The sequence below is a fragment of the Trichomycterus rosablanca genome, chromosome 17 (genome assembly GCF_030014385.1).
Source record: "Trichomycterus rosablanca isolate fTriRos1 chromosome 17, fTriRos1.hap1, whole genome shotgun sequence".
NCBI classification, from domain to species: domain Eukaryota; kingdom Metazoa; phylum Chordata; class Actinopteri; order Siluriformes; family Trichomycteridae; genus Trichomycterus; species Trichomycterus rosablanca.
This window is the reverse complement of record NC_086004.1, coordinates 18,789,349-18,813,358: the sequence shown is the minus strand read 5'-3', so window position 1 is coordinate 18,813,358 and position 24,010 is coordinate 18,789,349. Positions and strand designations below refer to the sequence as shown.

The window sequence follows — 24,010 nt, the reverse complement described above, 5'->3', positions numbered from 1 at the left end:
TAACTCTGTGAATAAGGTACTGGACTAGTGATCTGAAGATTGCAGGTTCAAGCCCCACCACTACCAGGTTGCCACTGTTGGGCCCCTGAGCAAGGCCCTTAACCCTCAATTGCTCAAAAATTGTGTTCAGTCATAATTGTAAGTTGCTTTGGATAAAAGCGTCTACTAGCCGCTCAGGTGGCGCAGCAGTAAAATACGCTAGCACACCAGCGCTGGGATTTCAAATACATCGTATCGAATCTCAGCTCTGCCATCCGGCTGGGTTGGGCGACTATATGAACAACGTTTGGCTGTTGTTCATCCACGGAAGGGAGCCGGAAAGGGACCTCATAACTGATGCAATTACAACCTCTGCTGGCTGATTGATGGCATCTGCACAGAGAGAGGAATAATGTTGATCAGGGTGAGGCTCTCCGTGCACAAGGCTGACTTATATGAACACGTCTCGTGCAGGTGAAAAGATGCAGTCGGGTACTGCTCATGTGTCCGTTCGCTCTTCTCAATCAGGGGCAGGGGGTCAGCGTCAGTAGAGAGGAAGCACAATGCAATTGGGTAAAAAAATTGGACCCACTAAAAATCGGGAGAAAAAGGGAGAAAAAGCATTTAAAAAATGCAGAAAGTTTTTGTGTATTTAATGTTTTGTCATGTTTGCGATTATTATCGTTACAAATGAACATTGAACAGCTACTGTATGAACATTTTAGGGATCTTAGCAAATCAGAACCTTAACATTTACATTGTACCCTACTGTTATTTCATAATTTAATAACATTCTTGTAATATTGGAATCCCTTGTTGTAAGACAAATAAACAAGACGTCTAGTCATATTCTGCATCTTAAAAAGTGAACATTTTGTACTAGCTCCGATCTCACACATTCAGGTCCATGGGAATCAAACCCACAATCCTTGACATAATAAAGGCCTTTCATTATGTGTGACTATCATTTTCTCAGCAGTACAAAGCCATGAAAGCAATCCCTAAATTCCTGTCATAGTCTGGATCGCACAATCCCACTAACCAAACAGTGGAAAGACTGAGCAAACAGCATGCATTGTTTACACCGAGTAGTCTTAATTTTACAAGTGCTCCACATTATACTTCTTTTTGTGCGTACTTAGTGAGCCAGGTTTTTTAAAACTAGAATACAGTTAATAAGCTGGCATCTTTATTCACTGAGTAAGGGTAAAAGTGAGTGTGTTTACAGTAACTGCAGCAATAAAAATAACAACTCCAGTTCATCTCTATTTTTATTAAACTCGCACTTGCAGCTTTACTGATCTTATCATAAATACCTTTCCTCCACCGTGGTCTCATCCACTTCCTCACTAATAGCCTCCAAGTGAACACGAACCTCCTCCTTTTCAGCATCCTGCATGGTGCTCTGAAAGGGCAGGCAACCGCAGCAGATGCCCATGCTGGCACTAGACCCTGAGCCACCTCCGCCCTGAGCTCTGCTTTTCCCGGTTGCTTGCTTTGAGACTACACGCTTACCCATCCTGTTTAACGCTCGTCAATAAAACCAGTTCATCTTGTCTGCGAATGTCCGCTCATTCACGGTGAGCTGCAGGGTTGAACATCACCCGTTAAATCGCGTTCGATGGAATGGCCCGTGTGTTCGACACAAGCGCCCACTGTGTCCTCATTTCAATCCTCTCTTTGTTGTTTTCTCCTCCTTGTCTCATTTTCGTACACTGTTATTATTCACTCGGTTCTGTTTGTTTTCATCGCTGCTAAACATGAGTAAAACAATGTTTTGCCTGCCTGGCATGGCCTGTATCTGCCATGTTAAATGTCACGGTTCCATGGCATCTGGTTAGAGCTGGTTTTAACCTTATACAACCTCCCTTTGCTGATAAAACAACACTTAGTCTTCGCCTATAACTAAGGCCCTACCTAATTCACGGCCGTGAAAATCACATCATGTACCGTGAAATGAGTGTGTAGTGTATGAATTATGAAATATTTGACAATGACAATGTTTGTGACACCTCCTTGTTTCTACACTCACTGCTCATTTTATCAGCTCCACCTACCATATAGAAGCACTTTGTAGTTCTACAATTACTGACAGTAGTCCATCTGTTTCTCTGCATGCTTTCTTAGCTCCATTTTACCCTGTTCTTTAATGGTCAGGACCACAAGAGCAGTTATTATTTGGGTGGTGGATCATTCTCAGCACTGCAGTATCACTGACACGGTGGTGGTGTGTTAGTGTGTTATGCTGGTATGAGTGGATCAGACACAGCAGCGCTGCTAGAGTTTTTAAACACCTCACTGTCATTGCAGCGTCCCATGGGCAGCGTCCTGTGACCACTGATGAAGGTCTAGAAGATGACCAACTCAGCAATAGATGAGCGATCGTCTCTGACTTTACATATACAAGGTGGACCAACTAAGTAGGAGTGTCTAATAGAGTGGACAGTGAGCGGACACGGTATTTTAAAACTCCAGCAGCGCTGCTGTGTCTGATCTACTCATACCAGCACAACACACACTAACACACCACCACCATGTCAGTGTCACTGCAGTGCTGAGAATGATCCACCACCCAAATAATACCTGCTCTGTAGTGGTCCTGGAAGAGTCTTGACCATTAAAGAACAGCATGAAAGGGTGCTAACAAAGCATGCAGAGAAACAGATGGACTACAGTCAGTAATTGTAGAACTACGAAGTGCTTCTATATGGTAAGTGGAGCTGATAAATGGACAGTGAGTGTAGAAACAAGACGGTGGTTTTAATGTTATGGCTGATTGGTGTATTATGCTCCTGATAGTTTGTCTATGTAAAGTTTCTTTCTTTCTTTATAAACTCAGCAAACTCTAAAGATGCTCGGTTACATTAGCAATCGGTTAGATAAAATGTCCAAGATGTCAAAGTCTAAAGCAGGCAAAAACACGACTCGGGTATTTGAGTTTGGAAAACTCCCAACCGATTACGTAGATGCAAATGGGGTTTGTCTAAACACGAACATCATTAAATTCATGAGTGGTATTTAATTACTGCCGTGAAATTTGCCACTTTTTGCAAAGGTCCACGAAATAAGTGCATTTTCCCGTGAATTTAGAAGGGTATAACATATATAACAAGATTGGAGAAAGCAGAGCAGAAGGTTTGAGACCATTTCTTTAACAATCCCAACCGCTGAGAAGATCAGTGATGTGGCTCGGTTATCGAATCATGTCTGTCTGCCTTCCCAAATATGGCTGGCAGAGTGAGCATGGAGGCAGAAGTGATTGATGTGTCACTTCTTTACCTTGTGTTTACATTAAAAAAAGTTTCCTACACACATATTTGCCAGCTCCTCTGTTAGCAACCTGCTTTTTTTTTAAACTGTGATGCCAGACTCGGTCTGGTCTGGTTTCTACTAGTGTACGAGGCCAGCACACTTTTATCTCGTTTTGGAAACTGAGCCAAAGGAATCAATCATCTAGGATGAGCAAGCTGCCCAGAGGTGACGTGCTGGCCCTTTTCCGGAGCAGGTCGCATGTTTGAACCCACGCTAAGCGCTGTTAGTGCATTGCCATCCCCGCCTTGTTCTGAGTTTCCTTGCTTTCCTTTTATTAGAGAACCGAGTTGTCACAGGTGAGCCGCTTGACATATAGTGTGACAAGTCATTTCAGAAACAAACAGAAAAATGTTGGAAGCATATCATTTATTATAATACATTTTCTATAACAGTTAAGAAGGTTGTAGCTTATTTATTTATTATTTATAAAGATTTGAGCGTCATGTTTTACTCACTTTGGTTACATTCATGACAGAAACGGTAGTTACACAAGATTCATCAGTTCACAAGTTTAATGTCAAACACAGTCATGGACAATTTTGTATCTCCAATTCACCTTACTTGCAAGTCTTTGGACTGTGGCAGGAAACCCACGCAGACACATGGAGAACGTGCAAACTCCACACAGAAAGGACCCCACCCGCCCCACCTGGGAATCAAACCCAGGACCTTCTTGCTGTGAGGCGAGCCACCTTGCCACCAGGTTGTAGCTAAAACACAATAATTAGGAGGTCCACATATTTGTGGCTAAACAGTTTATGTCTAACAGTAAAACTGGCTCAGTGGGTAGCACTGTCCTGGGTCCTGGGTTGGATTCCCAGGTGGAGCGGTCTGGGTCATTTCTGTGTGGAGTTTGCATGTTCTCCCCATGTCTGAGTGGGTTTCCTCCGAGAGCTCCGGTTTCCTCCCACAGTCCAAAGACATGCAAGTGAGGTAAATTGGAGACACAAAATTGTCCATGACTGTGTTTGACATTAAAAGACTTGAAGTGATGAATCTTGGGTAACCAGTAATTACCGTTTCTGTCATGAATGTAACCACAGTGTGTAAAACATGAATTTAAAATATATAATAAAATATTTTTAAATAAGGTCACACATTTTGTCTACTTTCGCATATTCTAATTCAATGTGTATATACTGAATGTATTTATTTATTTTATTCCCCCTTTTTCTCCCCCTTTAGTGCATCCAATTGTTCAATTTGCATCGTGCTTCCTCTCTGTCTATGCCGAACCCTGCCCTGACCGAGGAGATCGAAGCTAACCCATATCCCCTTCGAAACATGGGCAGCAGCCGGATGCATTTTTGCCACCCACACATTGATGAGTTTGGCGCCACCTAGCGTTGCATGCGGAGAGACACACCCTAAGGGCACTCTTCCTCTTCTCTTGTGCAGGCGCCTCTAATCAGCCGGCAGAGGTCGTAATCGCATTCTGACAGTGAGAGACCCACATCCGGTTCTTTGTCCCACCCCCCAACTGAGCAACAGGCCAATCGTTGCTCATACAGCCACTCAGCTTCGAACCGGTGAAGCAGAGCTGGATTCGTAACCACGTACAGTCTTTTTACCGCTGCGCCACCTGAGCGGCTGCACTGAATTTAAAAATTATTTAATTAATTTATTTTGCATACTTTTATAAATACAGTGGATAAAGTATTCAGCGTTAAATTCATAAAGTATTCAGTAACGCTTTAAAGTTTCGCGGATTTTTTTTTTTTTTTAATTAAATAAAAATCAAACACTGAAATCCATTATTCACAAAACTTTTTAAACACCTTGCTGGTGTGGTCAGGTGCACCCTGTTCAGACTTAGGTCCACACAGCTGAGTGTACCATTAGCTGTCTGTGGGAAGTACATCTTCAGAACAATTGAGAAACGTCCTAAAAACGAGACTTAAACTGTTTTTAAACTGTGTTTAAACTGTGTTTCGCTGAGGTAATCTGGCTAACTGCGCCTTTGGTAAACAATCATGCTGCAATCAAAGGCATTCTGCCTGCTCCTGGTACCTGAATGCAATCTCTACAAGACAAATGGTTTTCACTTCAGATAATACACTTTGAAGTATCATTTTGGCTTTCTTTTCACCCCACGCTCTCTTACCTCCTGCCTGATTTGGTCCATTGCGGCTGCTCTGCGCACAAGCCCCACTGCAAAGGGGAAATCATTAGGCAGTCTCATCACAGCACAGGGGTCCTGCCTCCTCCTCCTCACTGAAAAACGCAGCATAATCACTTTATTCCGTATTGTGCAGACAGAGCAGTGTGAGAGAGGTGTGAAAAAGGCACTAGCACAAACAGCCTGCTTCATTATACCTACTCACAATTTACACTGTGAAGTCACTACGCACTGAACAGCTGCTAGTGTGCACATAAAAAGAAATTCCTTTTTGGATAGGATCCATAAAAGATATACATAATTAAACTAGCACAAGAGTACAGACTAAGATCATGTAAATTCAGGTTCTGGTTTACTAAGGTTCCATTCCATATAATGTGTGTTAAATAATTAGATTCAAAACATAATGTCGTACTGGCCCATCTTTGCTGCTGTAACAGCCTCAATTCTTCTGGAAAAGCTGTGCACAGGATTTTGAAGCATTTATGTGGCCTGTCTGGTCAACAGAGCATTCTTAAGGTCAGGCATTCAAGCTGGATGAAATAGCCTGGATTGTAATCAATAGATGTCTCAATGGGTTGGAGTCAGGGCTCTGTTACCCCCTTTCCACCGACGCGGAACGGTTCCGGTTCGCGAACTTGATTTTGAACCGGTTCCGCGTGTTTCCACCGAAAAAAAGAGGTTCCAGACAGCGAACTAGCGGGCCAATCTGGCACCACAGAATACTTGGTTTTTCAGCACGAACCGTGACGTCATCGGTTGGCGTGTCAAAGTGTAGAGGTTTGGGTGCTTTGCTAAACAACTGTGCTGGTGTCTCGTATGGAGCTTGTCGCTGCATTGTTTATTGTTAACTGTGTGATATGAGGTGGTAAAAGTGACCCGGACAGCATTTTTTACGTTACGCTTTTTCGACTCTCCCGATAAGATTTAGAACCCCGAGTTGCATGAACACCACACGTGAAGTAAATCCAGCTAACACAGATACATGTGTTGTATTTTAGAGTAGATTTGATGCTTATTTTACACAAATGGATGTTCGTGTCATGGATGTTTTATCGCTCAAGCCCAGCGCTGAGCAAATTGGCTATTTGCGCAGAGGGTCGCGGTGAGAGCGAAGCGCAAAACGCTTCTCACGTCAATGAACTAAAGAAAACAACAACTGCGATAAACACGCCTACGTCTTTTTTATCACCAACAGTTGAGCGATGCTTTTTACATAAAAACGAACATCTGTAACAACAGCACAAATGCTCGCACATAATCTACACACTCCGCCATGATATTACTACTCTTTCAATTCGTTAAGCAACGCCCACCTTTAATGACGCATGCTTGGTTCCCAAAAACTGGTGGAAACGCGTGTCGGTTCTCTACAGAACACCAAGGTTCTAAGAAAGCTGAACAGAACCGGTTCAAGAACCATGGTTCTTTTGGTGGAAAAGCGCTATGTGCTGGCCACTGAAGTTTCTCTACACCATACTTTTTAAACCATGTTTTTATCAGGCTTGAACAGCCAAAAGAACAGAAAAGGGACGTTCCCAATTGGCTGCCAAAAAGTTTTCACAATTTTTATTATGGATTTTTATTTTTAATTTTTATTTATTAAATTGAACAAAACAAAGAATGTGTCCTTTTTTGCGTATACTCATGTTGAAAACCTGTTAATAGTATATTTGTTCTGAAATTAATCAAAAAATCTAAAACTGAAATCTACAGAACTATTTAGACCCTTTGCTGTGGCTCTCCAAACAGTAGTCAGGTGCACCCTGTTTGCTTTAATTATCCTCCAGATGTGTCAAGAGCTGCGTCCGAAATCGCATACTTACAGAGCACGTACTAGATTCGAGGAAGTGCGCACCTCTCGGCCGGTAAAGAAGTACGCGCTTTCAGTACAGAAGTGTGCCGTATGCACGCAACACCCCTACGTACTACGTCCGCCATCTTACCAACGTCAAGTGATGACCTGAGGACGTGATGACGTAATATCACCATAGTTATAGGCCGCGTGCTCATTACAAGCCCCACGTCTTTTTGCGCTAATCATAACGTTATTTAAGGTTGTACGCGATAATAACATTTTCATTTTGTTTATCTTACTTACACTTGTGAACAGAGGACTCCGTTTTCCACCATCGTTCTTGTTTCTTCTTCTGCTTCAAACGCAGCTCCAGTTGAATTATGGGATACATTAGCGGACCGAAAGTGTGCATCGTTTGCATACTCAAACATGGCTGCCCAAGAAGTAGGTCATCCGGCTACTTCTCGTGTACCTTTTTATGTATACTGTGTATTCGGACATACTAACCGCTCTTGCGTACTGCTTTCGCGTACTATTGAGTATGGAAGTACGCGATTTCGGATGCAGCTTAGGACTCAATCCTTCACATCTTGTCAAAGAACACTTTTATGACACTTTTAAGGTATTTAAGATTTTTTTATTTTTTTTTATTACTATTTATTATTATTATTATTATTATTATTTATTTGATTAAATTATTTATTTATTTATGCTTTTTTACATGTTGGGTGATTAGCTGAGTAAGAATGACATTTAAATATTTCCAGAATTTAAAATTGTTATGTTAAATTATGATTTTCAATGAAAAGCCTTCATTTATTTCAATTGCAAAATAGCTGCAAAAATTTTAAACCTTTCAAATTTTTAAATATTTAATTACAATATTTATGTGAATTAATACTTGTAATTAGACATTTAAGAAATAATTAAGCAATAGAACACGAGAGGGAGTGTGTTATCGCGAATAACACACAACCTCAAGTGTTCTGTTGCTTTTATAAAACAGTTTTTACAAAATAAAGAAAGAAAATAAATCAAAGAAGTCCTGAATTTCATATTAAATATGCTTTAATATTGACAATACCTTCCGCCAAAAAGTAGTTCCACAACGAATTAGTTGCTGCTATGCAACAGTAAAAATTCCCTACTCTGCCTTAACACGGTAGGCTAAAAAAGGCACATAGTTTAACACTACAAAGCAGACATCCCAAGTTGCAAAAACTCATTTCAGGGAGGTAAAAAGAACAAGAAGAAGGCGGCAAGAACCTCCGAAGGGAAAAAAAAGAAATAAAAAACCTCTCGCACAGGATTACCAAAGGATTATGGGTGATAACAGAACTTTTAGGAGCTGCTAACTGGGCTATTAAGCTAACTGTTCACGTTACAAACACATTAATGTTCCCTACATAGTGCACTAGATTGTGTATCAGCTCACAGATTTATGTTCCCTACATAGTGCACTAGATAGTGAATTAGACAATTGGTTATGTTCCCTACACAGTGCACTAGATTGTATATCAGATAACGCATTCACGTTCACTACATAGTGCACTAGATAGTACCGTATATTAGACAATTGGTTATGTTCCCTACACAGTGAGCTGGATTGTATATCAGATAACGCATTCACGTTCACTACATAGTGCACTAGATAGTATATTAGACAATTGGTTATGTTCCCTACACAGTGTGCTGGATTGTATATCAGATAACGCATTCACGTTCACTACATAGTGCACTAGATAGTGAATTAGACAATTGGTTATGTTCCCTACACAGTGCACTATATTGTATATCAGATAACGCATTCACGTTCACTACATAGTGCACTAGATAGTATATTAGACAATGGGTTATGATCCCTACACAGTGTGCTGGATTGTATATCAGAAAACGCATTCACGTTCACTACATAGTGCACTAGATAGTATATTAGACAATTGGTTATGTTCCCTACACAGTGTGCTAGATTGTATATCAGATAACACATTCACGTTCACTACATAGTGCACTAGACAGTATATTAGACAATTGGTTATGTTCCCTACAAAGTGTGCTAGATTGTATATCAGATAACGCATTCACGTTCACTACATAGTGCACTAGCTAGTGAATTAGACAATTGGTTATGTTCCCTACACAGTGTGCTGGTATGTACAGTATATCAGATAACGCATTCATGTTCACTACATAGTGCACTAGATAGTATATTAGACAATTGGTTATGTTCCCTACACAGTGCACTAGATTGTATATCAGATAACGCATTCATGTACACTACATAGTGCACTAGATAGTATATTAGACAATTGGTTATGTTCCCTACACAGTGTGCTAGATTGTATATCAGATAACGCATTCACGTTCACTACATAGTGCACTAGAGAGTGAATTAGACAATTGGTTATGTTCCCTACACAGTGCACTAGATTGTATATCAGATAACGCATTCACGTTCACTACATAGTGCACTAGATAGTATATTAGACAATTGGTTATGTTCCCTACACAGTGTGCTAGATTGTACAGTATATCAGATAACGCATTCACTACATAGTGCACTAGATAGTATATTAGACAATTGGTTATGTTCCCTACACAGTGTGCTAGATTGTATATCAGATAACGCATTCACGTTCACTACATAGTGCACTAGATAGTGAATTAGACAATTGGTTATGTTCCCTACACAGTGTGCTGGATTGTATATCAGATAACGCATTCATGTTCCCTACATAGTGCACTAGATAGTGAATTAGACAATTGGTTATGTTCCCTACACAGTGTGCTAGATTGTATATCAGATAACGCATTCACGTTCACTACATAGTACACTAGATAGTATATTAGACAATTGGTTATGTTCCCTACACAGTGTGCTAGATTGTATATCAGATAACGCATTCACGTTCACTACATAGTGCACTAGATAGTATATTAGACAATTGGTTATGTTCCCTACACAGTGTGCTAGATTGTACAGTATATCAGATAACGCATTCACGTTCACTACATAGTGCACTAGATAGTATATTAGACAATTGGTTATGTTCCCTACACAGTGTGCTAGATTGTATATCAGATAACGCATTCACGTTCACTACATAGTGCACTAGATAGTATATTAGACAATTGGTTATGTTCCCTACACAGTGTGCTAGATTGTATATCAGATAACGCATTCATGTTCACTACATAGTGCACTAGATAGTATATTAGACAATTGGTTATGTTCCATACACAGTGTGCTGGATTGTATATCAGATAACGCATTTAAAACGCGATCGGGAAAAAAGTCTGTGTCGCCTGCGTGCGCGTTTGTGTTCATGAAGCTTGTCGTTACTGGCGGAGTAATACAGTTGTGGTGTGAAAAGACCGTGCTGTTATCACAAATATCAGCACGGTTAGAACGCTTTTCAACCAATCAGATTGTAAGGTCGGAACTAACTGTTGTATAACGTGTAATAATATGTTTAAATATGTTTTACATTTACAACATTTAGCGAAGTGTGTTCGGGTGACACAGTGGTAAATTACACTAGCCCACTACTGCTGGAATCCAAGGTACGAATCCACAGGTGGGCTACATACGTTCGAGCGTCTACATACAGACGTGATTGGCTATGTCTGACAGGTATCCGGGGTGTGCTACTACATTGTGCCCAGTAATTCTCGAAAAACCAGACCCACCATGGCCCTGACCGGGATGAAGCAGCAAACAATTAATGAAAATGTCAACACTGTTGACAACTCAGCTATTTACTCACTTGTTCTTTGGGGAGATTGTAAGGTGGCTAATTCAACGTCTGTATGATTAGTGAGGTGAAAGGAAGGAAAGAAATCTATATGTACACTCGGAGAACATGCATAAACATGCAACTCCTTAAACACAGTGACTGAAGAAGAGGTTCAAACTCAGGTCCTAAAGACCAGTGTTGTTATGCAGCACTTATTTTACCAGCTGTGTCACTATGCTGGAATATTAATAATGATTTATGGTTTATTTCTCACTTAAGTAGAGGCGGGCGCTCAGATGGCACATCATCTATTACTCTAGCCCACCAACGCTGAGATCCGGAGTCGAATTGCAGCAGTGTTACCGGCAAGCTGAGCATCATCTACGCTCACACACTTGTTAGAATAGTTCGCTGACTGCTCAGAATCACCATAAACCTCGCTGCATAATTATTTCTGAGATTTACCAACAGAACAACTGGCACAGATGTGAAAAGAAACACAGAGAGTCAAAGTCCATTCAAAGTGCCCCGTGAACAATCATGCATGGAACTGTGCTGGTAACATGACACAAAGAGTCCAGCAGAGCTGCAAAATGAGTTTCCTACAGACAGCCCACTTCTCTTTAACCTTTTACAGCAGTTTTGACTTTACCCTTTTGAAATACTATATGGCCAATTAACTTCTAGTGCTGCAGGTGCTATTTAAGAACAAAGCCTGCAAAACAATATATGCCCAAAGGTATGTGGGCTTGGTGTACATCCTGTTCCAGAACCATAGGCACTGTCCCTCAAAAAAGTTTTGAACGTGCAAGTTGTAATCTCAGCTATGCTACTGGCAGGTGCCTATTCGGACGATGACTGGCTCGTTCTTGGGTAGTATCACTGGAGGGGATTCCTTATAACTGCTGCAATTAGGCCAGCTTTGCACACTTGTCAGAGGGGGCATGCAATGTGTGTGGTTCTCTAAAAATTGCAGCAGTAGTGGGCAAACATTTATCAGATAACTGGATATAACTAGACTGGGTGAAAATGGGGGGGGGGGGTAATAATGTTAAAAAGTGTGCACGAAGAATGCTAGAAAGGATTATGGTAGTTATTGAAACAGGGACTATTTACCACAAAGTTTTTCTGCACCTTAATAACTACAGATGCATGAGTACCAATACTGGTATCGGGTATTTGCCCGATACCGCGCTCATTAACTGTTAGAAAAAAATGGCTTCACCTTAGCTAAGAGCCTTAAGTGAAAAAAGCTGGCCTTAACTACTGAGTTTATCTGTTGGTCATATTTGAAGTCTTTATCTATTAAAACCCCCAAGTTCCTAACAGTTGAAGTATAAAAAGTTTCCAGCGCACCCAGATCCACCTGATTAGTATCAAAAGCCCCATTTGGCCCAAAAATTATCACTTCAGTTTTACTCTCGTTAACCTCTAAGAAATTTTATGCCATCCAGGATTTTATTTCGGCAAGACGATCCAGTATCTTTTTTAAGAAGGAATTGTCCATTTGCCTAATTGGTAAATACATTTGGATGTCATCCGCATAACAATGAAATGTTATTTCATGTCAATAGAACTATTTCTAAAAATAGAACCCAGTGGTGAAATATATAAAGAAAAAAGTAATGGCCCTAAGATAGAGCCTTTAATGCAAAATAAGAGATCCTAAAAAAACAAATGGGGGAAAAAGCACTATTTAAGTAGCCACAAAGAATTCACCAGCTGTACTCAATCGTACCCACTAAGAAAGAATTAGGAGGTCAAGACACTAAGGAACAGGAATTCCCCAGGAAGCACATAAATATAAACTTAATTTCCTATTCCAGACAGAACATTGCCCTGCAGTGACTGTGTGTAGTTTGCCATTACTCGTGTCTGTGTGGGTTTCTTTCCACTGTTGTTTTTATTTCACCTTGCAAAAAACGAACAAAAGTGAACTGGCTAATTCTAATAATATTTTTTGTTGTTGTTTTTCCAACATGCATTCATATAAATATACAGTATATATATACACAGATCAGCCATAACATTAGAACCACCTCCTTGATTCTACACTCACTGTCCATTTTATCAGCTCCACTTACCATATAGAAGCACTTTGTAGTTCTACAATTACTGACTGTAATCCATCTGTTTCTCTACATGCTTTGTTAGCCCCCTTTCATGCTGTTCTTCAATGGTCAGGTCCCCCACAGTACCACCACAGAGCAGGTATTATTTAGGTGGTGGATCATTCTCAGAACTGCAGTGACACTGACATGGTGGTTGTGTGTTAGTGTGTGTTGTGCTGGTATGAGTGGATCAGAGACACTGATGGAGTTTTTAAATACTGTGTCCACTCACTGTCCACTCTATTAGACACTCCTACCTAGTTGGTCCACCTTGAAGATGTAAAGTCAGAGACGATCGCTCATCTATTGCTGCTGTTTGAGTCGGTCATCTTCTAGACCTTCATCAGTGGTCACAGTACGCTGCCGCCGGGCCACTGTTGGCTGGATATTTTTGGTTGGTGGACTATTCTCAGTCCAGCAGTGACAGTGAGGTGTTTAAAAACTCCAGCAGCATTGCTGTGTCTGATCCACTCATACCAGCACAACACACACTAACACACCACCACCATGTCAGTGTCACTGCAGTACTGAGAATGATCCACCACCTAAATAATACCTGCTCTGTGGTGGTCCTGTGGGGGTCCTGACCATTGAAAAACAGCATGAAAGGGGGCTAACAAAGCATGCAGAGAAACAGATGGATTACAGTCAGTAATTGTAGAACTACAAAGTGCTTCTATATGGTAAGTGGAGCTGATAAAATGGACAGTGAGTGTAGAAACAAGGAGGTGGGTTTATTGTTATGGTTGATCGGTGTATGTACAGTGTATCACAAAAGTGAGTATACCCCTCACATTTCTGCAGATATTTAAGTATATCTTTTCATGGGACAACACTGACAAAATGACACTTTGACACAATGAAAAGTAGTCTGTGTGCAGCTTATATAACAGTGTAAATTTATTCTTCCCTCAAAAAAACTCAATATACAGCCATTAATGTCTAAACCACCAGCAACAAAAGTGAGTACACCCCTTAGTGAAAGTTCCAGAAGTGTCAATATTTTGTGTGGCCACCATTATTTCCCAGAACTGCCTTAACTCTCCTGGGCATGGAGTTTACCAGAGCTTCACAGGTTGCCACTGGAATGCTTTTCCACTCCTCCATGACGACATCACGGAGCTGGCGGATATTCGAGACTTTGCGCTCCTCCACCTTCCGCTTGAGGATGCCCCAAAGATGTTCTATTGGGTTTAGGTCTGGAGACATGCTTGGCCAGTCCATCACCTTTACCCTCAGCCTCTTCAATAAAGCAGTGGTCGTCTTAGAGATGTGTTTGGGGTCATAATAATGCTGAAACACTGCCCTGCGACCCAGTTTCCGGAGGGAGGGGATCATGCTCTGCTTCAGTATTTCACAGTACATATTGGAGTTCATGGTTCCCTCAATGAAATGTAACTCCCCAACACCTGCTGCACTCATGCAGCCCCAAACCATGGCATTCCCACCACCATGCTTGACTGTAGGCATGACACACTTATCTTTGTACTCCTCACCTGATTGCCGCCACACATGCTTGAGACCATCTGAACCAAACAAATTAATCTTGGTCTCATCAGACCATACGACATGGTTCCAGTAATCCATGTCCTTTGTTGACATGTCTTCAGCAAACTGTTTGCGGGCTTTCTTGTGTAGAGACTTCAGAAGAGGCTTCCTTCTGGGGTGACAGCCATGCAGACCAATTTGATGTAGTGTGCGGCGTATGGTCTGAGCACTGACAGGCTGACTTCCCACCTTTTCAATCTCTGCAGCAATGCTGACAGCACTCCTGCGCCTATCTTTCAAAGACAGCAGTTGGATGTGACGCTGAGCACGTGCACTCAGCTTCTTTGGACGACCAACGCGAGGTCTGTTCTGAGTGGACCCTGCTCTTTTAAAACGCTGGATGATCTTGGCCACTGTGCTGCAGCTCAGTTTCAGGGTGTTGGCAATCTTCTTGTAGCCTTGGCCATCTTCATGTAGCGCAACAATTCGTCTTTTAAGATCCTCAGAGAGTTCTTTGCCATGAGGTGCCATGTTGGAACTTTCAGTGACCAGTATGAGAGAGTGTGAGAGCTGTACTATTAAATTGAACACACCTGCTCACTATGCACACCTGAGACCTAGTAACACTAACAAATCACATGACATTTTGGAGGAAAAATGACAAGCAGTGCTCAATTTGGACATTTAGGGGTGTAGTCTCTTAGGGGTGTACTCACTTTTGTTGCCGGTGGTTTAGACATTAATGGCTGTATATTGAGTTATTTTGAGGGAAGAATAAATTTACACTGTTATATAAGCTGCACACAGACTACTTTTCATTGTGTCAAAGTGTCATTTTGTCAGTGTTGTCCCATGAAAAGATATACTTAAATATCTGCAGAAATGTGAGGGGTGTACTCACAGTGTATCACAAAAGTGAGTACACCCCTCACATTTCTGCAAATATTTCATTATATCTTTTCATGGGACAACACTATAGACATGAAACTTGGATATAACTTAGAGTAGTCAGTGTACAGCTTGTATAGCAGTGTAGATTTACTGTCTTCTGAAAATAACTCAACACACAGCCATTAATGTCTAAATAGCTGGCAACATAAGTGAGTACACCCCACAGTGAACATGTCCAAATTGTGCCCAAATGTGTCGTTGTCCCTCCCTGGTGTCATGTGTCAAGGTCCCAGGTGTAAATGGGGAGCAGGGCTGTTAAATTTGGTGTTTTGGGTACAATTCTCTCATACTGGCCACTGGATATTCAACATGGCACCTTATGGCAAAGAACTCTCTGAGGATGTGAGAAATAGAATTGTTGCTCTCCACAAAGATGGCCTGGGCTATAAGAAGATTGCTAACACCCTGAAACTGAGCTACAGCATGGTGGCCAAGGTCATACAGCGGTTTTCCAGGACAGGTTCCACTCGGAACAGGTTTCACCAGGGTCGACCAAAGAAGTTGAGTCCACGTGTTCGGCGTCATATCCAGAGGTTGGCTTTAAAAAATGAGTGCTGCCAGCATTGCCGCTCACTGCATCAACTCGGTCTGCATGGTCGTCAGAGCCCGCAAACAGTTTGCTGAAGACAAGCAGTCCAAGAACATGGATTACTGGAATGCCCTGTGGTCTGACGAGACCAAGATAAAATTGTTTGGCTCAGATGGTGTCCAGCATGTGTGGCGGCGTCCTGGTGAGAAGTACCAAGACAACTGTATCTTGCCTACAGTCAAGCATGGTGGTGGTAGCATCATGGTCTTGGGCTGCATGAGTGTTGCTGGCACTGGGGAGCTGCAGTTCATTGAGGGAAACATGAATTCCAACATGTACTGTGACATTCTGAAACAGAGCATGATCCCCTCTTTTCGAAAACTGGGCCTCATGGCAGTTTTCCAACAGGATAACGACCCCAAACACAACCTCCAAGATGACAACTGCCTTGCTGAGGAAGCTGAAGGTAAAGGTGATGGACTAAACCCAATTGGGCACCTGTGGCGCATCCTCAAGTGGAAGGTGGAGGAGTTCAAGGTGTCTAACATCCACCAGCTCCGTGATGTCATCATGGAGGAGTGGAAGAGGATTCCAGTAGCAACCTGTGCAGCTCTGGTGAATTCCATGCCCAGGAGGGTTAAGGCAGTGCTGGATAATAATGGTGGTCACACAAAATATTGACACTTTGGGCACAATTTGGACATGTTCACTGTGGGGTGTACTCACTTATGTTGCCAGCCATTTAGACATTAATGGCTGTGTGTTGAGTTATTTTCAGAAGACAGTAAATCTACACTGCTATACAAGTTGTACACTGACTACTCTAAGTTATATCCAAGTTTCATGTCTATAGTGTTGTCCCATGAAAAGATATAATGAAATATTTGCAGAAATGTGAGGGGTGTACTCACTTTTGTGATACACTGTGTATATATACACTGTGTTCCAAATTATTATGCAAATAATATTTTCTCAGATTTTCCAAAATTACCTATATGAATTGCAGTCATTGTAATTTTCCAGTCATCAACTATTAGAGTACAATTGAAAGGTTTTTGAACAAACTGCCAATGATAACAGTATATTTAAAAAAAAAAAAAAACACTCAAAATGCACTCAAAATGCATGTTCCAAATTATTATGCACAGCAGAGTTTTCAACCTTTTCATTTTTATAAAGAACAAAAAAATGGTCATTTGTGAAATTATAAGCATTAGCAGGTTATTACAAACTGAAATCAAACAGTTTTCAAGTCAAAACTTTATTCTAGGTGATGTTACATTTGCACATAGGACCCCTTGTTCGAAAGGAGCTTCTGAACTCTCTCGTCCATTGAATTTGTCAGGTTTTGGATGGTATCTGCTTCAATTGTTTTGCATGAGGACAGAATACCCTCCCAGAGCTGTTGCTTAGATGTGAACTGCCTCCCGCCATCATAGACACTCCTTTTGATGATGCTCCAGAGGTTCTCAATGGGGTTGAGGTCAGGGGAGCATGGGGGCCACACCATAAGTTTGTCCCCTTTTATGCCCATAGCAGCCAGAGATGCAGATGTGTTCTTTGCAGCATGAGACGGTGCATTATCATGCATGAAAATGATCTTGCTGCGGAATGCACGGTTCTTCTTCTTGAACCATGGCAGGAAGTGCTGTTTGAGAAACTCCACATACATTATGGAGGTCATCTTTACCCCTTCAGGGATCCTAAAGGGGCAGACAATCTCTCTCCCCATGATTCCAGCCCAAAACATTACTCCACCTCCTCCTTGTTGGCGCCATAGCCTTGTTTGCATGGGGTGTCCATCAACCAGCCATCCTCCACTCCATCCATCTGGACCATCTAGCGTTGCATGGCACTCATCGGTGAACAAAACAGTTTTGAAGTCAGTCTTCATGTATTGTTTGGCCCACTGGAGCCGTTTCTGCTTGTGTGCAGTGGATAGAGGAGGTCGACAGGATGGCTTACGCACAGCTGCAAACCTCTGAAGGACCCTGCATCTTGTTGTTCGGGGGACGTTGGAGGCACCAGCAGTTTCAAAAACTTGTCTGCTGCTATGACAAGGCATTTTTGCAGCTGCTCTTTTAACCTGACGTAATTGACTGTTGGAAAGAGTCCTCAATTTTCCCTTATCAGCACGCACAAGTGTGTGCTCTGAATCAGCTACATACTTCTTGATTGTGCGATGATCACGATGAAGTGTCTTGGCAATGTTGATTGTAGTCATGCCTTGACCTAAACACTCCACAATTTGTTGCTTCTCAGCAGCCGACACATCCTTTTTCTTTCCCATTTTGGCTGAAAATGTAGGCTGCTTAATAATGTGGGACAGCCTTCTTAAGTAGTCTTGCCTTTAATTGGACACACCTGCCAAACTAATTAGCACAGGTGTCTGCAATTGCTTTCAGTGATATAAAGAGCCCTGACACACATCACCATCAATGAGTTTAACTGACAAACAAAAAAATTCTTACCTTATCACTCCTAAACACTTTTTGCATAATAATTTGGAACACAGTGTATATATATATATATATATATATATATATATATATATATATATATATAAATATATATATATATAAATATATATATATACTGTACATATATTTATACTTAATAATTATTATTCATTTATTTATTTTTTGTCCCTTATTCTCCTGAATTTAGCGCTTCCAATTTTTACCCAACTGCATTACGCTTCCTCTCTACCGGAGCTGACCTCCGCCCCAATTGAGGAGAGCGAGACTGTCACACACCCCCTCCGACACGTGTGCAGTAGCCGACTGCATCTTTGCGCGAGGCGAGTTCATATGCCGATCAGCTTTGTGCACGGAGAGCCACACCCTGATCAGCATTATTTCCTCGACTCAACCAGCCATCAGAGGTCGTAGTTTGCTCAGTTATGAGGAGTCCCTATCCGGCTCATCCTACCCTATGAACAACAGCCAATCCTTGGTCATGCAGCTGCCCAGCCCAGACAGATAGATACAATGTATTCAAAATCCCAGCTCTGGTGTGCTAGCGTGTTTTACCGTTGCGCCACCTGAGCAGTCGAAAAATGTGTATTATATGTAAAGTCAATTTTGGAAACAAACTGATGATGAGACAACTTTGCCATTGGCACAGAAAACATTCTAAAGAAAAAAGCAACACAGTCACTAAAGAAACTGGACAATGACCCAAACCACACATCAAAAACAAAAGTATGCTGCAGCTTTTGAAATGACCCTTTGTTACCTCTTTTCCACCAACAAAGTGCTAGTGCTGGTGCCGGTGCAGATTCCTCCAAATTAGCAAACCTTTTAAGAACTAACCCACTTTAGACTTGTTTAGAAGCCCAACAATTACGTATATGAATGTGGCTGTTCTGTTACCTGAACGACGGAAAACATTGCACACACACAACAGGTTCTGTGGCATTTGTTTTTGCATTTTTTTGCCCAATTTTACTCCCAATCTAGTCATATCCAATTACCTGATTGCATAATGCTTCCCCTTGTTGACCTCCACTCTTGACTGAGGAGAGCCATGACTAACACACACCCCTCCGACACGTGTGCAGTAGCCGAATGCATCTTTTCACGTGCACGAGGTGAGTTCATATGTGGATCAGATTTGCCCATAGAGTCACACCCTGATCCCAATATCCCTCGTCTCTGTGCAGGCACCATTAGTCAACCAGCAGAGGTCGAAATTGCATCAGTTATGAGGAAACCCCTCCGGCACCCCCTTCCTCCCCACTGGCCACTTGCTTTACAGGTTCATTGGTTTCAGACCAGCAATTTTTCTGTCCGATAACCTGTGATTTTGTGATGTAAAAGCACCGAACCGTTTCAGATTCTGGCAGCAGCACCAGCGTCATGCTGGAGAAAAACTGCTCTATGTTGAACATCATTGAAAATCTGTGGGGCTGAACAGCTGAGAGCACCACTGAGGATTCAAACCCTGGATCCAAGCAGAAGTGGGCTAGCTTAATTTACTGCCGCGTGACCCGAGCACCTCATTTAAAGAAAAAAGTTTTTTTAAAAGCTTTTAAAGCTAAGAGTTTTTATGTACTTTATAGGTATCACTTTAAAAATCTAACTATGTAATTGGCCAAGAGTGCTAAAACTTTGACATACAAGTGCATGGTTACAGTTGTATGGAAATCTAACACCTGTATTGCGACTCCCATGGGACATAAACCCAAAAAGACAAAATGAATATTGTCCAAACAGGACACCATTGTACAGCCATGCCTTCAGGGAGCTATAGGATTTCAGCAGCTCAATGTGGCCTGACTTCTCCAGATATCCTTTTGCATTGCCAGGGGTGAAAATCAGGAAAACACTTTTAACTGCTTGCACAAATGAAGTGGTTACACGTTACTTTTTACACAAATCAACCTGCTTCACGCTCACCAGTCCCTGACTTCTTCCATATAAAATTTTGTACAAGGTACTGAGGCTATATAAAATGTATAGAATATATTATACACCCATCAGCCATAACATTAAAACCACCTCCTTGTTTCTACAATCACTGTCCATTTTATTTGCTCCATTTACCATATAGAAGTTCTACAATTACTGACTGTAGTCCATCTGTTTCTCTGCATGCTTTGTTAGCTCCCCTTCATGCTGTTCTTCAATGGTCAGGACTCTCACAGGACCACCACAGAGTAAATATTATTTGGATGGTGGGTAATTCTCAGCAACTGCAGTGACACTGACATGGTGGTGGTGTGTTAGTGTGTGTTGTGCTGGTATGAGTGGATAAGACACAGCAGCGCTGCTGGAGTTTTTAAATACCGTGTCCACTCACTGTCCACTCTATTAGACACTCCTACCTAGTTGGTCCACCTTGTAGATGTAAAGTCAGAGACGATCGCTCATCTATTGCTGCTGTTTGAGTCGGTCATCTTCTAGACCTTCATCGGTGGTCACTGGACGCTGCCCACGGGGCGCTGTTGGCTGGATATTTTTGGTTGGTGGACTATTCTCAGTCCAGCAGTGACAGTGAGGTGTTTAAAAACTCCAGCAGCATTGATGTGTCTGATCCACTCATACCAGCACAGCACACACTCACATACCACCACCATGTCAGTGTCACTGCAGCGCTGAGAATGACCCATCACCCAAATCTGCTCTGTGGTGGTCCTGTGGGGGTCCTGACTATTGAAGAACAGCATAAAAGAGGGATAACAACGCATGAAGAGAAACAGATGGACTACAGTCAGTAATTGTAGAACTACAAAGTGCTTCTATATGGTAAGTGGAGCTGATAAAATGGATAGTGAGTGTAGAAACAAGGAGGTGGTTTTAATGTTATGGCTGATCAGTGTATGTATATAACAAAGGCTGCCGTGTCTGTGTAGAATTTAACTTAAGAACTTTGTATAAAGGACATTAGGCTGCTGTGTTTTCACATAAATTGTTACTTTAAACGTTTTTATAAAGAAAATTAGGCTGCTGTGTTTACTGGTAAATTATAAATGTAAAAACTTGTATGAATGGGTGCGCAGGTGGCACAGCGGAATATTCTGCTAGTCCACCAGCGCTGGAATTCTGAACTCTCCAAGTTTGAATCTCTTCCGGTCGGCTAGGCACCTTTAGCAGGCACAACTGGCAGTACATGCAGTACACTAAAGTGGCCACTAAACTGCTGGGTGGAAAAGGCTGGATTAAAAAGGGGGTGGGGTCTTCAATGCTGTGTAAGGACCCTGGTTCGTAAAATCAGTGTGCGACTCTCAGTATCGGTAAATCAGAGGGGGTCGGTGGACTGTGCATGTATCGGAGGAGGCGTGTGGCAGCAAATATACCCCTTCTTAAATGTGATCAGGGTCCCCAGCAGCAGAGGACTAATAGGCTACTCTACATTATAATAAAAAGGGAGAAAATGCATAAATAAAACAGTTAAAAAAAATAGTACATATCGGCGCTCAGGTGGTGCAGCGGGATATTCCGCTAACACACCAGTGCAGAGATTTTGAACCCCTCCGTTCGAAACTCAGCTGTGCCACCGGACGGCTGGGCGCCATCTAGTAAGCATACTCTGCAGTGCCTGCAGCAGACACGTTTCTGCTAGGGCAGGATGACCGGACTATGTGGGTAGGGTCTTCAAATGCTGTGTTGATGAATTAACAGATGAGAGGTGCTTGTGCAGAGTGCATAAGTAAAAACGCGTGGGTTGGAGGGGGCGTGAGCAGCAATCTTCCCACCTTGACTGCAATCAGGGATCCCCCAGCAGCGGAATACAAACTCACTCACTCACTCACTGTCTTAACCGCTTATCCAATAAGGGTCGCGGGGCGGGGCGGGGTGCTGGAGCCTATCCCAGCTTTTCAATGGGCGCAAGGAACACAGTAACACCCTGGACGGGGTGCCAGTCCATCGCAGGGCAGACACACATACACATACCCATTAACCTATAGGCAATTCAGTGTCTCCAATTAACTTGACTGCATGTTTTTGGACTGTGGGAGGAAACCGGAGTTCCCGGAGGAAACCCACACAGACACGGGGAGAACATGCAAACTCCGCACAGAAAGGACCCGGACCGCCCCGCATGGGGATCGAACCCAGAACCTTCTTGCTGTGAGGCGACAGTGCTACCCACCGAGCCACCGTGTCGCCCGAAATACAAACCGACTATGCTAAATTGGGAGAAAATGGTAGAAAATGCATAAATAAAATATAGAAAAAAAAGCATACATATACAAGGAAATCAGGCTGCTGTGTTTTTTGTAGTGAAATCTGTGATGTTCTGTAATGTTACTCTGGCTCCAGTTCGGAAGTTTGGACGTAAAAACCTGGGCTGCTCAGTTTCAGTGTAAAATTAAAGTTTAGAAAATCGTACAAAGGAACCTGAGCTGCCAAATACCAGTTCAAAAGTTCACTTGTTCAGAAACTGTAAATATTCCTACACTTAACTGGTTTAATGTGATATAGAATGTGGCTCGTATCGACTGTGCATGAGGAAGTTTTGGTTTGGGGTGGGGTTTACAAGTGGGTGTTTTACTACACTTGCTTCAACTCAGCAGTTGTTCTTTTGTGCCCTTTGCACAGGCAACAGGGTTGTCAGGGCTGCAACGTGTGGACTAGGACAGGGCTTACCCCTTTTCTCTGCACAAAGAAGACAGATTGGATGGGGGAAGGGGCACCAGAGCAGGAATTCACCTCTGACGTCTACTATTACCGCAAAAGTTTACTCTAACACTTTTTTTCTCTTTATCCATTAGGGTTTGGAAACAAAAAGCTAATTATATATTGATGTTTAATTCTTGAAAAAGCAAAACTAAATGAATCAAAACAAAACTGTGTCTAAGGCACTGTAAATTACACATGACAGAATTTGATTTGTCTGTAGGTACCGCAGTTTAAAAGTGTTACGGCAGGCTATCATTATTTAAATTTGAACAACTATACCAACAACTGTAACTACACTAGGTTTGTTTCCCAAAATCCCTTCCAAAAACTGCTTATAAATGAACAGATTAAGCACCTGGTCTCACATTCATCTTGCATTTCTATGCATTTTGTTTTAAATTTGTTTCTTTGCACTTTGTATTCCTACAATTACTGACTGTAGTCCATCTGCTTCTCTACATACTTTTTTTGGCCTGCTTCTACCCTGTTCTTCAATGGTCAGGACCCCCACAGAGCAAGTATTATTTTGGTGTTGGATCATTCTCAGCACTGCAGTAATGATGACATGGTGGTGGTGTGTTAGTGTGTGTTGTGCTGGTATGAGTGGATCAGACACAGCAGCGCTGCTGGAGTGTTTAAATACCGTGTCCACTCACTGTCCACTCTATTAGACACTCCTACCTGGTTGGCCCACCTTGTAGATGTAAAGTCAGAGACGATCGTGATTCATCAGTGGTCACAGGACGCTGCCCACGGGTCGCTGTTGGCTGGATATTTTTGCTTGGTGGACTATTCTCAGTCCAGCAGTGACAGTGAGGTGCTGTGTCTGATCCACTCATACCAGCACAACACACATTAA

The 24,010-nt window shown here is 42.1% G+C and overlaps 1 protein-coding gene across 7 annotated transcripts in view; it reads right to left on the bottom strand.

The window, feature by feature from the left end:
- plekha7b (pleckstrin homology domain containing, family A member 7b) overlaps window positions 1–24,010 on the bottom strand; it is a 201,084-nt gene that overhangs the window by 157,448 nt on the left and 19,626 nt on the right. Inside the window, exon 1 of one of the 7 annotated variants that reach the window (XM_063013510.1) lies at window positions 5,396–5,475. The exons of 5 other annotated variants lie outside the window; for them this stretch is intronic. In XM_063013510.1, the coding sequence (XP_062869580.1) occupies window positions 5,396–5,460 (65 nt within the window). In that variant the 5' untranslated portion in view covers window positions 5,461–5,475. Of the gene's footprint in view, window positions 1–1,295; window positions 1,574–5,395; window positions 5,476–24,010 lie in introns of those variants that run through there. One more of the 7 variants, XM_063013506.1, reaches the window with a different exon arrangement.